Source organism: Drepanopeziza brunnea, assembly GCF_022702325.1.
Source record: "Drepanopeziza brunnea f. sp. 'multigermtubi' strain 214-2 chromosome Unknown ctg3, whole genome shotgun sequence".
NCBI classification, from domain to species: Eukaryota; Fungi; Ascomycota; class Leotiomycetes; order Helotiales; family Drepanopezizaceae; genus Drepanopeziza; species Drepanopeziza brunnea.
This window is the reverse complement of record NW_027094066.1, coordinates 74,841-92,189: the sequence shown is the minus strand read 5'-3', so window position 1 is coordinate 92,189 and position 17,349 is coordinate 74,841. Positions and strand designations below refer to the sequence as shown.

Genomic DNA, 17,349 nt, shown 5'->3' with positions numbered 1-17,349 from the left:
GATGATCACGACTCCGTATTACCGTATGTTACTACTATATCATCTTATCTTTATAATAGTAGTAGTAATAATACTAATACCAATACTGATACTAATATCAACACCCTTCATTCCCGTCAAGCAGGTACCTACCTACCTACCTACCCAGCAAGCAAACCATCCCTGCCCTTCCCCGCCCTGCCCTTCCCCGCCTACCCGCCCCCAGAACCTCTTTCTTGTACCAATATCTACCTTCGTACCTACCTACCTACCTACCTATCTTTCTTACTTAGCCTCCCAGCGCCGCATCGCGCTAGCTAAAGTCTTACACTACGTATGTACTATATGTATGTAAAATCGGACAGTAAAGCATTCTTTACCCCTTACACTTTGCTTTACTTTACTTTACTTTACTTTAACTCAAAACAACTCAACTCAACTCAAATCAACTCAACTCAAATCAAAGTCGAGTCAAATCAAGGTAAAGTCAAGTCAAATCAAAGTAAAGTACTAAGTAAGTCAAATCAAGGTAAAGTCGAGTCAAATCAAGGTAAAGTCAAGTCAAATCAACTCAAATCAAAGTAAAGTACTAAGTAAGTCATGTCAAGATAAAGTAAAGTCAAGTAAAGTAAGGTAAATCGAGTCAAAGTCAAGTCAAGGTAAAGTAAATTAAAATAAAGTCAAGCTAAAGTAAACCAATTCAAAGTAAATCGAGTCAAAGTAAATCGAGTCAAAGTAAATCGAGTCAAAGTAAATCGAGTCAAAGTAAAGTAAACCAAAGTCAAAGTAAAGTGAAATCAAAGTCAAGCCTCAAAACCAAACGCCCGATAAGAGAGAGAGAGAATTAGATAGATACAATAGATAGATAGGTAACCTTACCTGGGTAGGGTAGAATAGGGGAATGTAAAGTTAAGTGCAGTACAGTACAGTACAGTACAGTAGAGTAGAGTAATGTAAAGTACAGAGTAGGTAGACATAGGTACCGTATGCCATTGCAAGTTCTCATCTCAAAGCTCAGCCAGCGTACCTACCGAGGGGGGGGTAATTGAGAGATTGTAAAGCGCAAATAGCGAATCGCAAAGTGCAGAGAGGGATGAGATGAGATGAGATGAGATGAGATGCGATGGATTCGAAAACGGATTGAGAAATACTGTTAGGGGGTGGTAGATGTAAGAGAAAGAAAGGAAGGTGAGAGAAAAGGCACGTAATAATGGGGGGAGTAAGGGATAGGGCGGCCCGGGCTCTCTCTCTCTCTCTCTCTCTCTCTCGGTGGATATGGAGGATATGGCCGACGTTGATGGATTGGGGAGTTGGGACCGAAGATACACCGCGTAAAAAAGAGCCCCTGCACTATACCGCCTTGGCACTGCTACCCTTCACCTAGGTATTTGCTTCCACGAGCATCGAGCAAGTGCGAACAATACAGAGCGGATGGATTAGAGGAGAATCAAAAGTAAAGAAAAAAAAAAAAAAAAAAAAAAAAAAAAAAAAAAAAAACCCCAAGCGGGATGACCGCCGTGGAAGAAGAGGCATGGCGTGGACAGCCACTTCTTTTATCACTTCATCCGTGTTGGCGATCGCACTTACAGCCAGTCAGTCAGCATAGTGAGATTATTGAATTCATTATGTATTATCCCAGATGGGGGACGAAGACTTCGCAGGGAACAGCGCTTGTATATACAATGCAGTGCCATACCAACCGCCCAATGTAAGTCGCCCAATGTAAGTGACCTCCAACCAATACGAGCTGCTCTGTCTGCCAGAACCTATGCGAGTACCGAGTCCACCAACGCCGGGAGCCAATTCGTGAAAACACATCGCAGAAGAGGGTATAACAAACAGCCAGTCGTCAGGTTGGAAAGGAAATTTTGGTGCGGAGCCGCAGGCATCGAAGAATCGTGTCCATCACCTGATGAAATATACGAAGAGATGAGAATCCGCCATCCAACCCGTGTGAACACAAAGGTACGTAGATGGTTAATAGGATCCCGATCCTCCGAGATGGTCACCTCGAAGCAATGGTACCAGTCATCATCGTGTTCGCGGCAGAGATACCAGTGAAAGCTGGTCTGAAGGAAACGGGAAGAAAGCTCCGAAATTGAAGCTGGAAAAAGACAGCACGTAGGATGTGGGAGTGGGAGCCGAAGAGGGATGGTTAGATTTGGCCCTTGATGTCGATTTTTCGGAATGCCTCACACTTGGCTACCTCGAAGATATTGCCTGCCTTGCCGGCGAGGAAACGTAGTTCTTCATTCTTCTCTTCGAGAAGATGCTGGCCGTTGTATTCGCAGATGAACGATACCGCATCGCTGTCGGACTCGAAACCAAGCTCCTCGGTGATGAATCTCAGCTTGAGATCTGGCTTGTACCTGCGATTGGTTAGCATAGCGCTCTCAGACTGGGAGAGAGAAACATACGATCTGCAAATACTTGACAGAGCCATGAGGCGCTCTCGGACGACGAACATGTCCATGAGATAGGCGCCCATGTTGGGTGTGTCGAGGTAGAGTCTGAAAAATCTGTGGTAGTTGCCCAACGCCAAAGCCGACCGCACACCAAGCGCGTGCTTGATGGCCTCTTCTTCTTTCTCTGCTGCTGTTAGATCCGCCAGCACATCATTCAATGCGGTGCGGTTAGATGTGTGAATGAAATACAAAATACGATATGCCTTGAACTCGACTTCACTGCCTGCCAGACCGTGGGCATAGAGAGCTCGAAGTTGCGTTTGGCATTGATTATACTCACCAATATCCCCCTTCTCCAAGGCAATCCGGGCATGGATCTCGTAGACGCTGACGGTGAACTCGTTCTTGATACGTTGCACGGTAAGATCTTGTCGTAGAGATTTGAACTGATCGCAGATGTAAGAGTAGTTGCCCTCCTTCTTCCACTTCTTCTTCAGCAGATCTAGTGTTTGTCTCAAGATTGGCTCAGGTCGGACATGCGAGGGGATGGGGGCGGAGGTGAGGCGGAAGTATTGCTTTTCGAGAATCTTGCAAGTTCCCACCACAGGGCCGGATATTGGTTCGGGAGATGGGGATGGCTTGTAGGTAGATTTGTATCCGCCATCAAATCGACGTAGCCGCTTCTCCAGGTTCTTCTGGGACTTACTTAATTTTTCCTCCTGGGATGGCTGGTTGCGTTGGGTGATCCGATCTTCGATACGGTTGTTAGTGTTGCGCCAAGGGGGCATAGAATTGTCATCTCCACCCATTTCCTGTGACTTGCGCTTCTTCGATAAAGTGGGAGTTATGTGCACGTTGGCTTTCCCGACTCCCCCAATCCGCGCATCCAGAGACTCCATCTGCCATGAGATAGCTGAAGCTTGAGCCCGGTCGATCCGGATCAAGTGCTGTGGAAGAGGTAGATTTTCCCAATCCATTGTCTCTAGCGTGCCGGCCTCTGTGGCTTCAGTGATTGTCTGCTTCAGCTTCGCCTCCATTTCTGGTCGCGTCACATCGTCGAGGAGATTGGCTTGCTCAAATGATCTCTGCACGTAGAGACGGACGGACGGCGGCCAGGCTACCTTTTTCTTCTCGGGTTGAGGGGTTCCTATGGGCCTCTGGGCTAGAGGTGGTTGCTGCACGTAGTTGGAAGGGGGGGCAAAGGACTGTCGGACTTGGACTGTGTGGTAAGCTGGTGTACCTGTCTTGGTGTTAGAAAGCATCTTTCAGGAAGTGAAGGTAGTCTGTATTATTGCCGTGGGTTCTATTGGAGCTGAAGCACGAGAACGGAAGCATGGGGTGCGGAAAGCAGCAGATTATGATTCTCTTACCTTGCTGGTAGCCATACTGGGCCTGTGTTCCTGCGGGGGGCGGGACGGGCGGCCAAGTGGTATTCATGGCGGAGAACATTCAGGAATTGAGAGGAGGAACAAGATGGATGCAGCTGGTGTTAGTAAGGTCGGAGATTGTTGGAGGTGACTGGTCTTATGTGAGGAAGGGAGAAGGGAGGTCGGGGGGAAAGACAAAGTCGGGGCGTTGGAATGTGGCCGTCCATGTCGGCCAGATGTCGGTCAGGTGTTTAGCCGCTCAGGCTACCAGGCTACCGGGCTAGCGTGTCAGAATATTCTGCGGCACGCTGCAGTTTGAATCACCAACAAACAGTCGATAAGCCAGCCGATAAGCCGATAACACAATAACACTCACACAACATTGCCCCTCTTCCTCGTTTGCTTCGTATCCATGCCGGCATATTACAAAGTATATCCTCTTCACTCAACCATTTACACTCCCATTTCCACTTCCACGCCCACGCCAACTCCCACCGTCCGCAGCACTGGCTGGGCCGGATGTTTCTAAAGCACATCGAACTCACTACTGCCCTGAGACCAGCCTATCTCCCGGATGAGGTCTTGCTTTTCGTGCAGGACAATGTGGGACTCTATGAGGGGTATGTTGACTCAGGATGGCCACCTCGGGATCCTGCATGCAAACAAAGAATAGAGTCCAGAAGCCAGAGGCTAAGAAGGCTCCCTGCAGGAAGTTCAAGATCCCAAACCACCAGAATGGCTCGGTATATTTAACCTCACATCGGATATGCTATGTTGACAATGGAGACCCACGAAAGAACTCCACCGCCATTGATCTGAAAGATGTAGAGAGATACGAGTTCTATGCATGTTTTTATCTTTGAGCTCCTTGAGAGATCAACCAGCTTATGGATATCTAACTTTTGGCAGGGTGGCTTTTTGAAATCATCCCCCAAGATTACTCTTGTCCCCAAGCCTTTCAAAGGAACGCCTATTCAAAATCGAACCGTATCAAATCTCAGTACATCGTCCAGAAGCGCCACCGCATCGCCAGCACGTACAGATGCTCCGTTCCATCTGCCAGCACCAGATCCAATACCTGCGAGTGCTGCGACTTGGATCTGTACAATATGCTCCTTCTCGAACCCAGTACCCTCGAACTTCGATCCATACTCTGCGAACGAAAGGACGCCGCTGGCTCCATGTCTAGCATGTGGAATCAAGCCAACATATGCACTGGTTATGAAGGCTGCCATTACTGCTGCTACAAATCGGGCGGTGCAAGCACCTCCAGTCCCATTGAGGGCCCCTCTACCACTTCGGGGCAAGACAGACGGTCCCGGACCTCAGTCAGATGCATGGCCAGATATGGGCTGCAGCAGTTCTGGCCTGGAAACTAAACCCCAGACAGGCACAGGGCCATCATTTCAGTGCCCCCGATGTACATTTCTGAACCATCCTTCCCTAGTGTCCTGTGAGTTGTGTGGTGCGCCTCTAATATCCCAAAACATACCCGCAGGGCTCGACAATTCTGCTGCGCGGACAGAGTCCCCTGGACCAACCCTTCAAACTATGTCTCTCCCCGGCCCCGAAAATAGCGAGAGCTTCAAACTGTCATTTCGTGCAGGAGGAGGCCCTATACTGTTCGAACGTCTGAAGGGCGCCATGCAACAGCGTAAATGGCTCCTACAAGGTGCACCTCCGGTTCCCACTGCTGCAGAACGTGAAAGGTCTGGGTCCGGATCCTCAACGCCATCGGGAGAACGAGTAAAGACTGTCGGAATTGCCGGTCTCGAACAGCGCCGTATCGACATGCGCAAGAACAACGAGCTGGTGATCGGTAACGCATTCGAAGACCTTGAAGCCTTGATGGCGTCTGCTAAAGAGATCGTCGCCTTGGCCGAATCGTTCGCCTCTTCAAACGGAGTCGGAGGCGCCGAATCGAACGCAGTAGCTAACGCTCTTGGCTTGGTCACCACAAAGGATATGCTGGGTGGAGGGAGCAACTCAGAATCCCTATACATCTCCGAACTCTCCCGTAACCTGGCTGAGTTCCTTACCGACGACGCGAGAGGTGTCCTCCGCAAATCAGGCGGTATTGTGAGTTTAGTCGATCTCTGGGCAGTATTCAATCGTGCCCGCGGCGGCGTGGAACTCGTTAGTCCTCTCGATTTCGAGAAAGCCGCTCGCTTGTGGGAGAAACTGAAACTCCCCGTTCGACTCCGCGAATTCAAAAGCGGTGTCCTCGTTGTTCAAGGCAGTGATCGCACGGATGAAAAGACGATCAAGACACTACTCGCCTGGCTCAACGATCTTCATGTCTTCCCACCCGACAGAGAAGTAGAGTGGGACTGGCAGGTTTTTGGTAGAGGCGTTACAGCGCAGGATGCAGCAGAGAGGTTTGGCTGGAGTATTGGAGTTGCGGAGGAGGAGCTTGAGATGGCTGAGGAGAAAGGGGCGCTCTGTAGGGAGGAGGGGATCGAGGGGCTGAAGTTCTGGGAGAATTGGATTGATGATACGCAGGCCCCTGATCGGGGTGCGGCTCTGGCCGTGTGATTTGCAAAACTCGTAAGTCACCAAAGAACATACCAGTCAGGATCGACGCGAGATGAAGTAAAGAGCGCTTTCAATCACGAGAGGAATCACAGCCAAGTTGGTGGTGTCTGATGCATCGCGCCTATCACCTCCGTCCACGTCTACATCAACAGATCGCGTGATGTGCTCTGTTTACAACTAACTCTCCCTCCCAAGTCCTGATCCTCCTTCCTTCCTTGCACCTGTTTCTTCTTTTTTCCTACCGCTCATCCTCCTCCGAGAACCCGAAGATGTTCGATCAATACACCCAAATTTACTCCTCACCAGGAGGAAGCCGTTCATCAGCAAGGCCCTCTCCATCATCCTCCCCAATATCCGCTTCGACCCAGACTTTTGGCGAAAATGCGGTATACAGCCACAAGCACGACCACTACCGCACGAGGACGCCTAAGGTCGTGCCTGGGGAGTTCTGGATATGCTGCTGCTCATACGTGCCGGGGCAATCTCACTCTGTAAGCTCCTACTCGCGCAGCCAGTGGAAGAGGAGGATGAGGAGGAGAGAGAGGAGGGAATGGGAGTTGATGATGATATTGTATAGTGCGGTGCGCAAAACGCCAAAGACGCCTCGGCGTGTAGCAGGTGCGAGCACGAGAAGTGCGCGGGGTGCCAGAAGTGGGGGAGGCAGGTGTGGTGATCGTTATAAGGGATCCGTCGCTGTATATGTGTGTGTGTCCGCAACCTGGAAGCAAGCATGCAAAGGAGGAGGAAAAGAAAAGAATGAAAACTACGTATCTTGGTTGGTTCTAAGGAGATCAGAATAACTTTTATCCGATACAGCTTACGAGCCATCAAGAAGACACAGAGGAGCGTAACCCACAAGTTCCCTTGATGAAGGAAGTCTATCAACGGGCCTCATCTGTCGTCGTCTGGCTCGGCGGACCAATTGAAGTAGACGGCAAAGAAGACCTTGGGCCCACTCCACCGCTTCTGGAGCCGGCGCAGAAGAATTTCAAACGTACCCAAATACGTACGAATTCGATATGGGACCAAGGACTGGGTTCGACACATGCTTCAACCAGATCACACGACGGATGGCAACTTGAACGACAAGCAGTTGAAGTGTTATCATCAAAAGTTTGATCTTGCTGCTGTTCCACCGTCGGCTAACGCCCGTTGACCTTGTTTACTCTTTTTCCCCCTCGACCCAGCCTGAGATGTCCGTCTGCAGCTAGCTCTAAGCCAAATAAATATCGAACTCACTCATCGGAATCTCGCTCGCTGCTCACTGCTCAGCGATACAGAGTCTCGTTCGCTACAATTAAAAACTAGCTTCGTTCCCTCATCCGGGTCTCTCTCTCTCGCTACGGACCCGCCTGAGAGATAAAGTGTTGAGCCCTCCACGTACGGACAGGACAGTCTTTCTAGTCCGTCCTACATACATGGCCGTAATCGAACCCTAGCAAGACTACAGAACAGACCTGCTCAGCGTCCTTTCGGCAAGTTGCACGCCGTAGAAGATTGTATCGTGTTGGAGGGTTCCTTGGACGTGCTATGCTGTCATCCTTCGGTGGGCGGCATTGCCTAGCAGTACGGTAGAAGCCCGATTCCCAACATGGATGCCAGACTGGGCTTTCCAAGACCGTACCGCACCCCTATCACCGCGATTAAATCGGCGTTCTCTTTTGAGAACGGTAGTGTTCAAAACGCTTCAAAAGTGAAGCCGAGAAGCTTTCTCGAGATCCTCAGATAGACAAGGGGGCCATCGGGCGCCACAGCTTTCTCGAAATGTATAGATCTTGCGTGGGTAGAGTTGGGGGCTGTGTAGAGACGGCATCGGTAGCGTTCCATGCGATCTGCCATTGATCATTTCAAAGGGCCGAGTGGGCCGTAGTATAAAATAGTGGTGTTCCTATAAACAGAGCCAAAACATGGCCTAAAGCTGAGATCTTTCCCCAAACGCCATGCTGTCGTGTACTGTGTTCCGCGTTCCCATAATAACATCTCACAATTCTTTCTCCTTTATGGCATCTTTTTTGCGATCGCCACTGGAAGTAGAACTCTCGGCTCTGTGCTCTAGCATGTCTTCTCTGCCAGTTGGTGACGCATTTCCTACAGCCTTCTGCCCTCCGAATGCCTTGAATGCCGTGTGGAAAACCCACTCGACAGCCTCTTCGACAGGCTTATCAAACACAAAAGGCAGCGCAGGTACTGCTGCCAAGCCCAGGCCAATAGGGCCGTATGTTCGCAGCCTGACGTTTTTTGACTTCTTCAGCGCTTGGCCAGAATACCGCACGATGGAGTGGATAGTGAAGGCCGGAAGACCCATAGACGCAATCCCTTGGAAAAGTGCCCTCTGAGCCATGACTGTCCGGTAATCCTCTAAAGCCGTCACCGTTTTTGGTACCAGATCGACGCCTGCATATGCCGCCACGACCTTAATATCTGTTTGTGCATCGTTGTATCGCTCCGTCGCTGCTTCTCGGGGTAGTTCTGGGTGGAGGGTTCGTTGGTTGCTGCAATAGGCCTTGTACCCCTCGTGCGCTACGTCTCCGACCAGATAAGCCCACGAGACTCCGTACGCGGCCTTTACCCAGTTAGGATGGGCGACTGGGCGAAAAGATTCCCCGATATCTGAAGTGTAGGCAACGTATCTTTGGGCGGAGAGGAGTGCTGTTCGTATGCGGCTTGCATAGGCGGCGTATCGTATGTTGCTTTCTGTTGACTATCGGCAGATCAGCACCAATTTCTCCATATTCTCAGAGTCAGAGCATATCTGGAAGTGTGGAATCCCAGAGTTGATTTCCATCCGGGGACGTCCACTAAGACGGGTCTACTCACTTGAGGGGCACTGGTAGATGTCAGTTGATATTCATGGCTGTACTGGACCGCGAATCAAATCTATAGTAATTTCCTGACTTACACTCCATCATAAAGCTCGTCGTAAAAGCTCTCGTCACTATCTGCCTTGTCTATGATCTTCTGAAATTCCGCAGGTAACTTCTCTCGAGCTGGAAGTCCAGTTGGAGGTGACCCTTTGGGTTCTCGTTTGTCGGAGTCCTTTCCAGACATTGTGAGGCTCTTCGAAATTATAAACTCGATTGAAAGTTCAGACCCGAATCTATCGCGTGGGATAGAGAGTGGTTGACGTTGGTTGCTACATCTCGGGGCCAGGAATACATGATGATGCTGTAGCTCGGCTGAGTCCGGAAGAGAGGGACCCACTATGGCAGGCGCTGGTCTGATAGACGCGCGCCAAGCTTTGGAGCTCGAACAATTGAGATTGAAGCCATCGACAACGGCAAAGCTCCATCCACCCACCAATCTCACCTACACAACTTCACATACCCACAACCTCTTTCCTTCAAGATGGTCCAAATGTACACTATTGCTGGCAAGCAAGTCGGCTCCCACGTGGTTCGTCATCCCGCTCGTTCCTGGAGGCAAAGCAAGCTGTTGAAATTTTGGCGGGATCGATTGGGAAAGCATGGAAGCATTGGGGATTCTCTGAACAGTGTGCTGATTGAATCGGGAGAGTAGCTTGCCATGATCACCCTTGGTGTGCTCTCATCTGGGGCTTACTTTTCGATGGGAGGATCGTCCGCAAAGAAGGTTGCAGGTGCAACACCACCTTTGAACGCCAAAAGTCCAGCTGAGGAGAGCTTCATTACGTACGTTTAAGTGCTCTGCGTAGCCATTCAAGATCTGCCACATGATTGGCACCATTGAACCTGGTCTAATGTCATTTAGGGACTTCCTGAAGAACGCCGAGGCCGATGCGAAGAAGGGCAGCAAGCCGGCTCAATAGGTGGATAACCTGGCAGTTGGGGATGAAGGATGTGGTCTTTGGTGCTAGGAAGACCTTTCCGGTGTATATTTACGAGGATTATAGAATGCATCCGTTGATGGAATTGGTCTGCGGACCGCCCGGTGGCCCTGTGGTTCGAAGATACTACTTGCGAAGAACGCTCTATGGAGATTGTCAAAATATCGAGCATGTCTCAAACGACTTAAGGCTTCACATCTCAATTGGGTCCATGGCAGGCCTTACTGAAAATTCGGCAAAACTGCTATGATACTTTGACTGTACTCTCTCCGTTGGACACAGCACCACAGCTGGACGCTGTTGGTCTCGTTATATCAGATCCAGAAAGCTCTGTAATGCTCCGGGTGCCTGGTTTATTACTTGCATAAATTTCGCTATATTTCCACAAGACTACCCGAGTCAATGCTTAAACAAGTGATTAGACTGAGGAGAATGGCTCGGAATTATGATGAGACTGAAAGATGTGTACGCGATATGTTTAAATTTCTTGAAAATTCCGTTCATAGATAATGTAGAAAGCCAGACGGATAGATGGCTCCGTTGTTCACTCGCGCTCAGGTCCTCAACCTATTCCGTAAAGACAGTTCTGTTTCTCCCAACAGCCTTCCCAATGGTCAACAGTACCGACTTCGAGTTCCAAGCGTATCGTGTTCCTATTCTACGCTAGAGATCAATCAATAGTATAGATAACTGTAGGTTGTAATTATTAAAACCTGTTTCAGCCCCGTTTTCGCTCGTCACGTCCATCATCTTCCAGTTTGCTTTTGTCCCGCGTCAACATCACCAAAATGGCAGCTATCACCAACGCAGATATTCCAGTTCTTCCTACAGTCGTTCAGGTATGTCGCTAGAAATTCACAATTAATGCGATGTCTGATTCATCAGATTGTGGATCGTCTGGCAGAGAGCAGTGGGAAAATCAAGTCCGTCATCCCCCTCAATACTCTTCTGCGACTAACACCACCCAGAACTGCGCCGCCTCCCCAAGACGATCTGACTATCCTGCAATACGCACCTGAATTTGGCGAGCTCATCGGTCCCTCTCCGACTCACTCCCTTCTTCTCTCAACATCTGGGACATCCAAGAACCCCTTTTTCCACGAAGCTTGCGTCTTCCTCCCCGCCCACGATGAGCTCTATACAACCTCCAACCTCCTGCAATCAACTTCCACCTCTAACTACCCCACCATCCTCATCTCTCGCATCAAGCTGCACCGCACCGACCGCCTCAGCGGCTCCAACAATGTACACACCGTAGAGTGGGCTAAGATGCGTCCCCCACCTGGTATCGATATGCCCAACGGCGGCGTCAACTACCAAGACGGCATCCTCTTCTGCGCACAGGGACAAGCCACATCTGGCACAGGCGGGATCCACTACATGCCTAGAGGAGCTGCGCCTAAGCCAATGGTGACCAGATTCCATGGCCGGGACTTTAACAGTGTGAATGATGTGGTGGTCGCCAAAGATGGGGCGCTATGGTTCACGGATCCGTGTTATGGACACGAACAGGACTTCCGACAGAGACCCAAGTTGCCGTGCCATGTCTATCGGTTTGAGCCTGGTACGGGCGATTTGAGAGTTGTGGCTGATGGGCTGGGGAGGCCGAACGGGCTTGCGTTTAGTCCGGATGAGAAGACGTTGTACATTACTGATACGGATCATATCCATGGGGATGGGAGTACGGATACTACGAGGTATGTTCTTCTGTTAGAATTTGATAATCTAGCTAATCCGACTATAGGGCTTCGACTATCTATGCATATGACGTTCAAACCATCTCGGGAGGCCAGTTTCTTGTTAATAAGAGGCTGTTCGCTTTTGCTGCGGTGGGCTTCCCAGATGGCATCAAATGTGACGTCTATGGTAACGTGTATTCCGGCTGCGGCGATGGTGTCGAGGTTTGGAACCCTGCTGGTAGTCTTATTGGCAGGATTCTGGTCCCCGGTGGCGTGGCCAACTTTTGTTTTGGGAAGGATGGAGAGATGTTTCTCTGTGCTGAACAGAACCTCTGGAGGGTACAGCTGGCGAGGGAGACGACCGGTGCTTTTCTGAGAGTTTGAGGTGAGGCTTGAAGTTACGATGGTCTCGAAAATATGTTTGGATGGCTGGCAGAAGACATCCATGAATCAGTGGCTAGCAACGATGTCCTTGTTGCGGCAAAGATTGGCAGACAACCTATGGAAATTGACCGATGTTCTTGTTCTATTGCCATTGTAGAGTTCCGATCGAGTAAGTGCCACTTGTTCCCGCTTCATGCTACCACTGCGTACTACATACATACACTTTGCGTTCCGGCCATTAACTAACCCTCTCAACATGGGGAGAAGGAAAAAAAAAAGTTGCAAAAATAGAAAAAGAAAACTGCAAAACTCAACTGGGAAGCTCATAACAGCGGGATGTCTGTCACAAGGTTCTCCATTTACAAACCTAATTGAATAGGTTTTACCTGTGTGTATCAACCGGACAGAGTTCGGATAGCCATGCAGCTGTTAAGCCACTGAGCCATCGCGTGCGTCTCCCGGTTGACAATAACAGTATTCGCATCTAGTTATATAAAGCCGGTAAGATTTTTTTTCAGGCGGTAGCCGACTAGCGAGAAGCCAGCCGTCTCCCCTTTCTTTTTTCCAAGGGTGAATTCAACTACAGCTGAATCTAGGCAGAGAAATACTCGGCTTTCTTTCTTTATTTTTTCTATTCATGCATCAAGTACGAAGAGTCCAGTATCTACGCGTCTGTCTAGAATTAATATCCTCTTTTCTTTTTTCTTTTTTTCTCTTTTCGCCTTCTATTGCTGGGTTGGGATTGTTCTGTTGATACGCTTTGAGGCAACGCAGAACGAGACTACATATCCAAGTGTATCTATAAATTCGCGGGTTTGGAGTCAAAATACTGATATGACGATGACGTATCACTAAACTTTCTATTCCGATTGAATGACTTTTCAATGCCTGTATGTTGCCAATTTCTCTCTCTCTGTCTTTTTTCTTTTAGATATATGGGAATACCAGAATATTTCTCTTTGGTAGGGGGGATGGATATGCAGCAGAGAAGAAGCACATATTTTGTCTGAGGGAATCTGGGAAAGTGTGTGACTGCTTTTGAAGGGGAGGAATGTTCCGCTCGAGGAAGGTGGCCTGATTAAACTGCGAGGAAGGAATATCAGTTGTAGTAAGGCTTCGACATGAAGACAATGTCGAAAATAAAAATATGCACTTGTCATTTTACAGGAATCTGGAGTACCGTGACTTCAGAAATACATTAGTTCTCGTTATGCAGGGTGAAGAAGATACGGATATATGTTTTGTTTTTTCAATCCGCGAAGAGTGAATCCTCATCTGGAGTTTCTCTCTGATGTCTTCGAATCTAAAAGGAGCCGTTGATTTGGAAGAGGTGTTCGAGGTGTTCGAGTGAGGTTGGAAGAAGGCCAGAGAGAGTGGGGCAGAGCCGAAGCGAAAACCTTGAGGGGCTCTTGGCACCTTGATCAAAATCTACGGAGTATCACAACATTAGCTTCCGTCTCTTCGTTCTATACTGTCAAAGAAGCCAAATGGTATGTCCCAGAGACGACAATTCCCTGCTCATGCTCGATCTCAGACTCAAAACACATGCAGCTAGAAGCGTGACAGAAACTCAACACACCTTACAGCTACCAAAAGCCGGCAAAGGCTCCGTCAGTATACGGGCGGCATGGCTGGATGATCGCAGTGAGGCTTGGATCCAGTCCAATACTCCTTACATGTCTCCGAGTCCCAATCTAATCAAGGAGTCGCCGCCGCCCCCAGGACTGGATTTCGACATTCTCTGCGCCGTTTTGTTGTCGAACGAACTGCCTTACACATCACCATAATTGCCGGGAGTCAGTCATGCTCCCTTGTCCCTTGTATCAAAACTAAGATGTCTGTCTACTCTACCTACGCGTCCCTTTGAAAATCATATCAGCATCCCCTCCCTGACCAGAAAGACGGCCACCTCTGTCTCTCTCTCTCCCCCTCGTAGCTAATATGAACCTGCTTACAGCTAACGCCGTTAGATCACCTTAAACCCATTCCTGGCCTGGGAACCACAGAGGTGATTTTTCAACTGACCTCAAAACCGCAAGATGCCTTTTCACACGCTTGCTCACCCGACGCCCATTTTCGAAAGCATCCTCGTCCCAGACCTTTTTTCTAGAAACACAGCACAACACAGCACAACACAGGCACCTCACCTGACGCATATTCATTATCCATCGGGATTTCGCATGGGTACTTGGTAGATCGATCGATCGACTAGTCAGTCGCGTTGTATCATCCAGGACCAGGACTTCTCTCACGAACTCGCGCTTCTTGCATTGCACTGCTTTATTTGTTCAGTTATTTGTTCAGCTCTGGAGGAATTTGATATTGAATAAATGTGCCTGAGCGATTCGATTCTAGCTAAGTCTAGCTCTAGCTCGATCGCTTAAGCTTAGCTTGGCTAGCTAGTCTTGGTTTAGTTGATGTTTACTTACTCTTTTTAGCCGAAAGTATATTTATCGAACTCCATGCAGCTTCACTTTTGATCGATGCGTTATTTAAATTAATTTTTTTTTATAAAAAAATGCTGGAATACGAGAGAGAGAGAGAAAGAAATGGAACGTAAGGACTCGTTAGGCTGGTAGGGGTTGGTTTTACGCCGCGCTGTCCTTACCTACGTTACCTACAGTATTGGTGAGCGAGAGGAAGTCAACTGACCTGGCTGCAGGGAAGTTGTTGGATTGCTTCCAAGCGATTGGGAATATATATTCGTAAGGTCGTAACGGTCGTCAAAGTACTTGCAATTGCAAAACACTCGGTTGATAAGGTATTTGAATTCTGTTTGCTCCCCAATGCTTAGGGGAGCTGATTCCTTCTATATGATTAGAAGGAATCACGTGCATTAGCTAACTAATAGGCTTACTTATTAAGTTGAGGGTCCTTTGATTGCTGATATGCTAAGCGAAGCATGCCAAGTAGCCCGTGAACCATGGTTCATGGGTGAGCTTCCTTAACTATTGCTATTAGCTAGCTAAGGTCGATATAGATATACCGATACCGGCAACTCTCTTTTTAGCAAGCAATGCCTTGCCAACTACTATATCGACCGAAAAAGGAAAGAAGGTAATCAAACAAAGGAAAAACAATCTCATCCCTCCCTCTCTTATAGCGGCCTTTCCACTCACCCGTCCACTTGCACCTTTAAGGTATTAGTTAAAACTAGCTCTTGCAAAGAGGAATTAGCCCCGATTTTAGTCATAGCGTCAGCAAGGTTGGATTTGCCTCCGATCCAGCGTACCTCAAAGAGCTCCCGCTTCTCGTATGACTCCCGAATAGCTATAATATCGATCATAAAGCGCTTCTCTTTAATAGTTCCCAGCTTTACTATGCACTCGTAGAGCGAGTAAGAGTCAATGCACACTACTACGAGGAAATTAAAGATTCCTAGCTGAGCTGTGATTTAAGCAAAGGTGGTCGATATAGCAATAGCTATGTCGATACTTAAGGACATAGCGTATAGCTCAGAGGCTAGTACTGCCCTTGTCATTTTCTTGCACTTCTGTAACACCTAATAGAGGATGTTACCCGTCAAAGTGAACTCGTTCTTACTTACGTGAGCCTTATTGCTAAAGATAGCCACGAAACCGATCTAGGAGCTAAGGTCAGCGTTATTAGCAAACGCTCCATCCACGAACATAAAAAGCTTCGCCGTCTTTAAGTCTAAAAGCACGTAGTAGATCCTTCGAGTTGGGTGATCGATCAGCCACTAGATCACTTTATTAAAAGCCTTATAGTCTTCGTCCCTTGATTCCTAGTGCTAGGCAGCCATCGATAGAGCGCAAGATGCCTCTAAGTAGCAAATGGTAGCTAAATACGCCCTTCGAGCACGTTGCTCTAAATACTCCTTAGCCCGTGTAACTAAATCGAGCTTGATCACGGCAAGCCTTTCACCCTGCCCTTTTTGCCCAACTAACAGTCCGAACCCGTCCTTATCTAAGGATAGCTTGCATCTATTGAAAATCATTAATTCTGCGTATGTAAGGATCTCCATTTCCTTGCTTCTTAGCTTAGATTTAACTAGCTCCCTTTCTTCCCTTGCCTTTATAGCTGGATTGACAACTATAAGAACATCGTCCGTCTATAAGGCAGCTATTCTTAGCTAATCCTTATTAGTTGACATAAAGAGGCAAGAATTAAAGCTCGATTGCCTCATCTCGAGGTTGTCCGTGAAATGCCTTGAAAAACGCTTATACCAGTGCGTTCTTGCTTCGAAGATGCCGTATAAGAGGCCAGTCATAAAGAACAAAGTGCCGAAAAGGAATCGATAAGTGATCTCTTTAAGTGGTCGCACGACGATTATTCGTATGAGCTTCGTACTTAACTGAGTGTAAGCTTATATAATATCCTTACTATAGACCTGGCACCCGTAGTCCTTTATTAAAGAAGGAGCTAAAGCGCAACAGAGTCTTTAGCCCGCTCGCTATACCGTAAGAGACTCGGTGAGTACCTTCGTCTTGCCCTTGTCTTAGAAAGCTTGGACCACTATACGAGACTTTTCGTATAGCGTAGGTGTTCCTTTGCCCTTGATCTCGTCAACAAACCTAGATCCGAAGATCCTAGCGCTTTTAGCGCGTGGGTCGGTGCCCGGGATCACTTAAAGGATGCCTTAAGCTATTAATCCAGCTAATTCCTTTGCTCTGGACTCTTGAAATAGTGCCCCGAGGCTTTTAATAATTCTTTCGGCTCGTAGCTTGGCTGAAAGCTTATAGTCTCGGCGTTCTTTATCGGTAATCAACACTTCGAAGTCTTTAGTAAATAGCACGTAAGAATCGTCCTCCTTTTCATCGGGCACGGTCGGGATACTCGGATCGTACTTCTAGTAAGGTATCTAGACCATTAGTATTATTGACTTCTAAAGATTAGCAAGTTAAGGGTTAAGAAGGCTGTTTATTAGTTTTAGCGAGCTTCTTGGATTAAGCGACCTCGGTGGATTATGCGAATGTTAAGGTTTAAGCGATTTTTATAGTTCCAGCTCTTTTTCGCCTTCGCTTTTATCCTTTTCTTCTTCCGCTTTTACTTCAAGTACTTGCAATTCCTCTAGCAGCTTTTCAACTTCAGAGTAGTAAAGTTTTATTAAGGTTGACCTGAATTCCGTAAGTCTCGGACATGCTATTATGCACGTGTGCCCTTGCTTGCTAAGCAGCTGAAAAGGGCCCTTCTACCTTTGGTTTTCCCGCCACACGAGTACCCGTGAACCAATAAGG

At 48.2% G+C, this 17,349-nt stretch overlaps 6 protein-coding genes across 6 annotated transcripts; 4 read left to right on the top strand and 2 right to left on the bottom strand.

Annotated features, from left to right (window-relative positions):
- Positions 1-2,134: 2,134 nt before the first annotated feature.
- Positions 2,135-3,821, bottom strand: L3040_002211 (uncharacterized protein; the record flags this gene model as incomplete). Its single annotated transcript, XM_007289893.2, has 3 exons — positions 2,135-2,348; positions 2,397-3,624; positions 3,755-3,821. The coding sequence occupies 3 exons, from the start codon at positions 3,819-3,821 to the stop codon at positions 2,135-2,137; spliced, it is 1,509 nt and encodes a 502-aa protein (XP_007289955.2).
- A 449-nt stretch (positions 3,822-4,270) lies between these two features.
- Positions 4,271-6,286, top strand: L3040_002210 (uncharacterized protein; the record flags this gene model as incomplete). The annotated part of the gene is made up of 4 exons (XM_066155473.1): positions 4,271-4,371; positions 4,461-4,596; positions 4,661-5,204; positions 5,250-6,286. The coding sequence occupies 4 exons, from the start codon at positions 4,271-4,273 to the stop codon at positions 6,284-6,286; spliced, it is 1,818 nt and encodes a 605-aa protein (XP_066012473.1).
- Positions 6,287-6,667: 381 nt separating this feature from the next.
- Positions 6,668-7,442, top strand: L3040_002209 (uncharacterized protein; the record flags this gene model as incomplete). Its single annotated transcript, XM_066155471.1, has 4 exons — positions 6,668-6,777; positions 6,864-6,987; positions 7,082-7,292; positions 7,345-7,442. 4 exons carry the CDS (start codon positions 6,668-6,670, stop codon positions 7,440-7,442), a joined length of 543 nt encoding a protein of 180 aa, XP_066012472.1.
- An 825-nt stretch (positions 7,443-8,267) lies between these two features.
- L3040_002208 (uncharacterized protein) lies at positions 8,268-9,334 on the bottom strand (the record flags this gene model as incomplete). The annotated part of the gene is made up of 3 exons (XM_007289895.1): positions 8,268-8,987; positions 9,104-9,113; positions 9,186-9,334. The coding sequence occupies 3 exons, from the start codon at positions 9,332-9,334 to the stop codon at positions 8,268-8,270; spliced, it is 879 nt and encodes a 292-aa protein (XP_007289957.1).
- A 297-nt stretch (positions 9,335-9,631) lies between these two features.
- On the top strand, positions 9,632-10,070 carry L3040_002207 (uncharacterized protein; the record flags this gene model as incomplete). The annotated part of the gene is made up of 3 exons (XM_007289896.1): positions 9,632-9,679; positions 9,803-9,933; positions 10,013-10,070. The coding sequence occupies 3 exons, from the start codon at positions 9,632-9,634 to the stop codon at positions 10,068-10,070; spliced, it is 237 nt and encodes a 78-aa protein (XP_007289958.1).
- An 806-nt stretch (positions 10,071-10,876) lies between these two features.
- On the top strand, positions 10,877-12,151 carry L3040_002206 (uncharacterized protein; the record flags this gene model as incomplete). The annotated part of the gene is made up of 4 exons (XM_066155470.1): positions 10,877-10,927; positions 10,974-11,011; positions 11,057-11,785; positions 11,833-12,151. 4 exons carry the CDS (start codon positions 10,877-10,879, stop codon positions 12,149-12,151), a joined length of 1,137 nt encoding a protein of 378 aa, XP_066012471.1.
- Between the last annotated feature and the right edge of the window lie 5,198 nt (positions 12,152-17,349).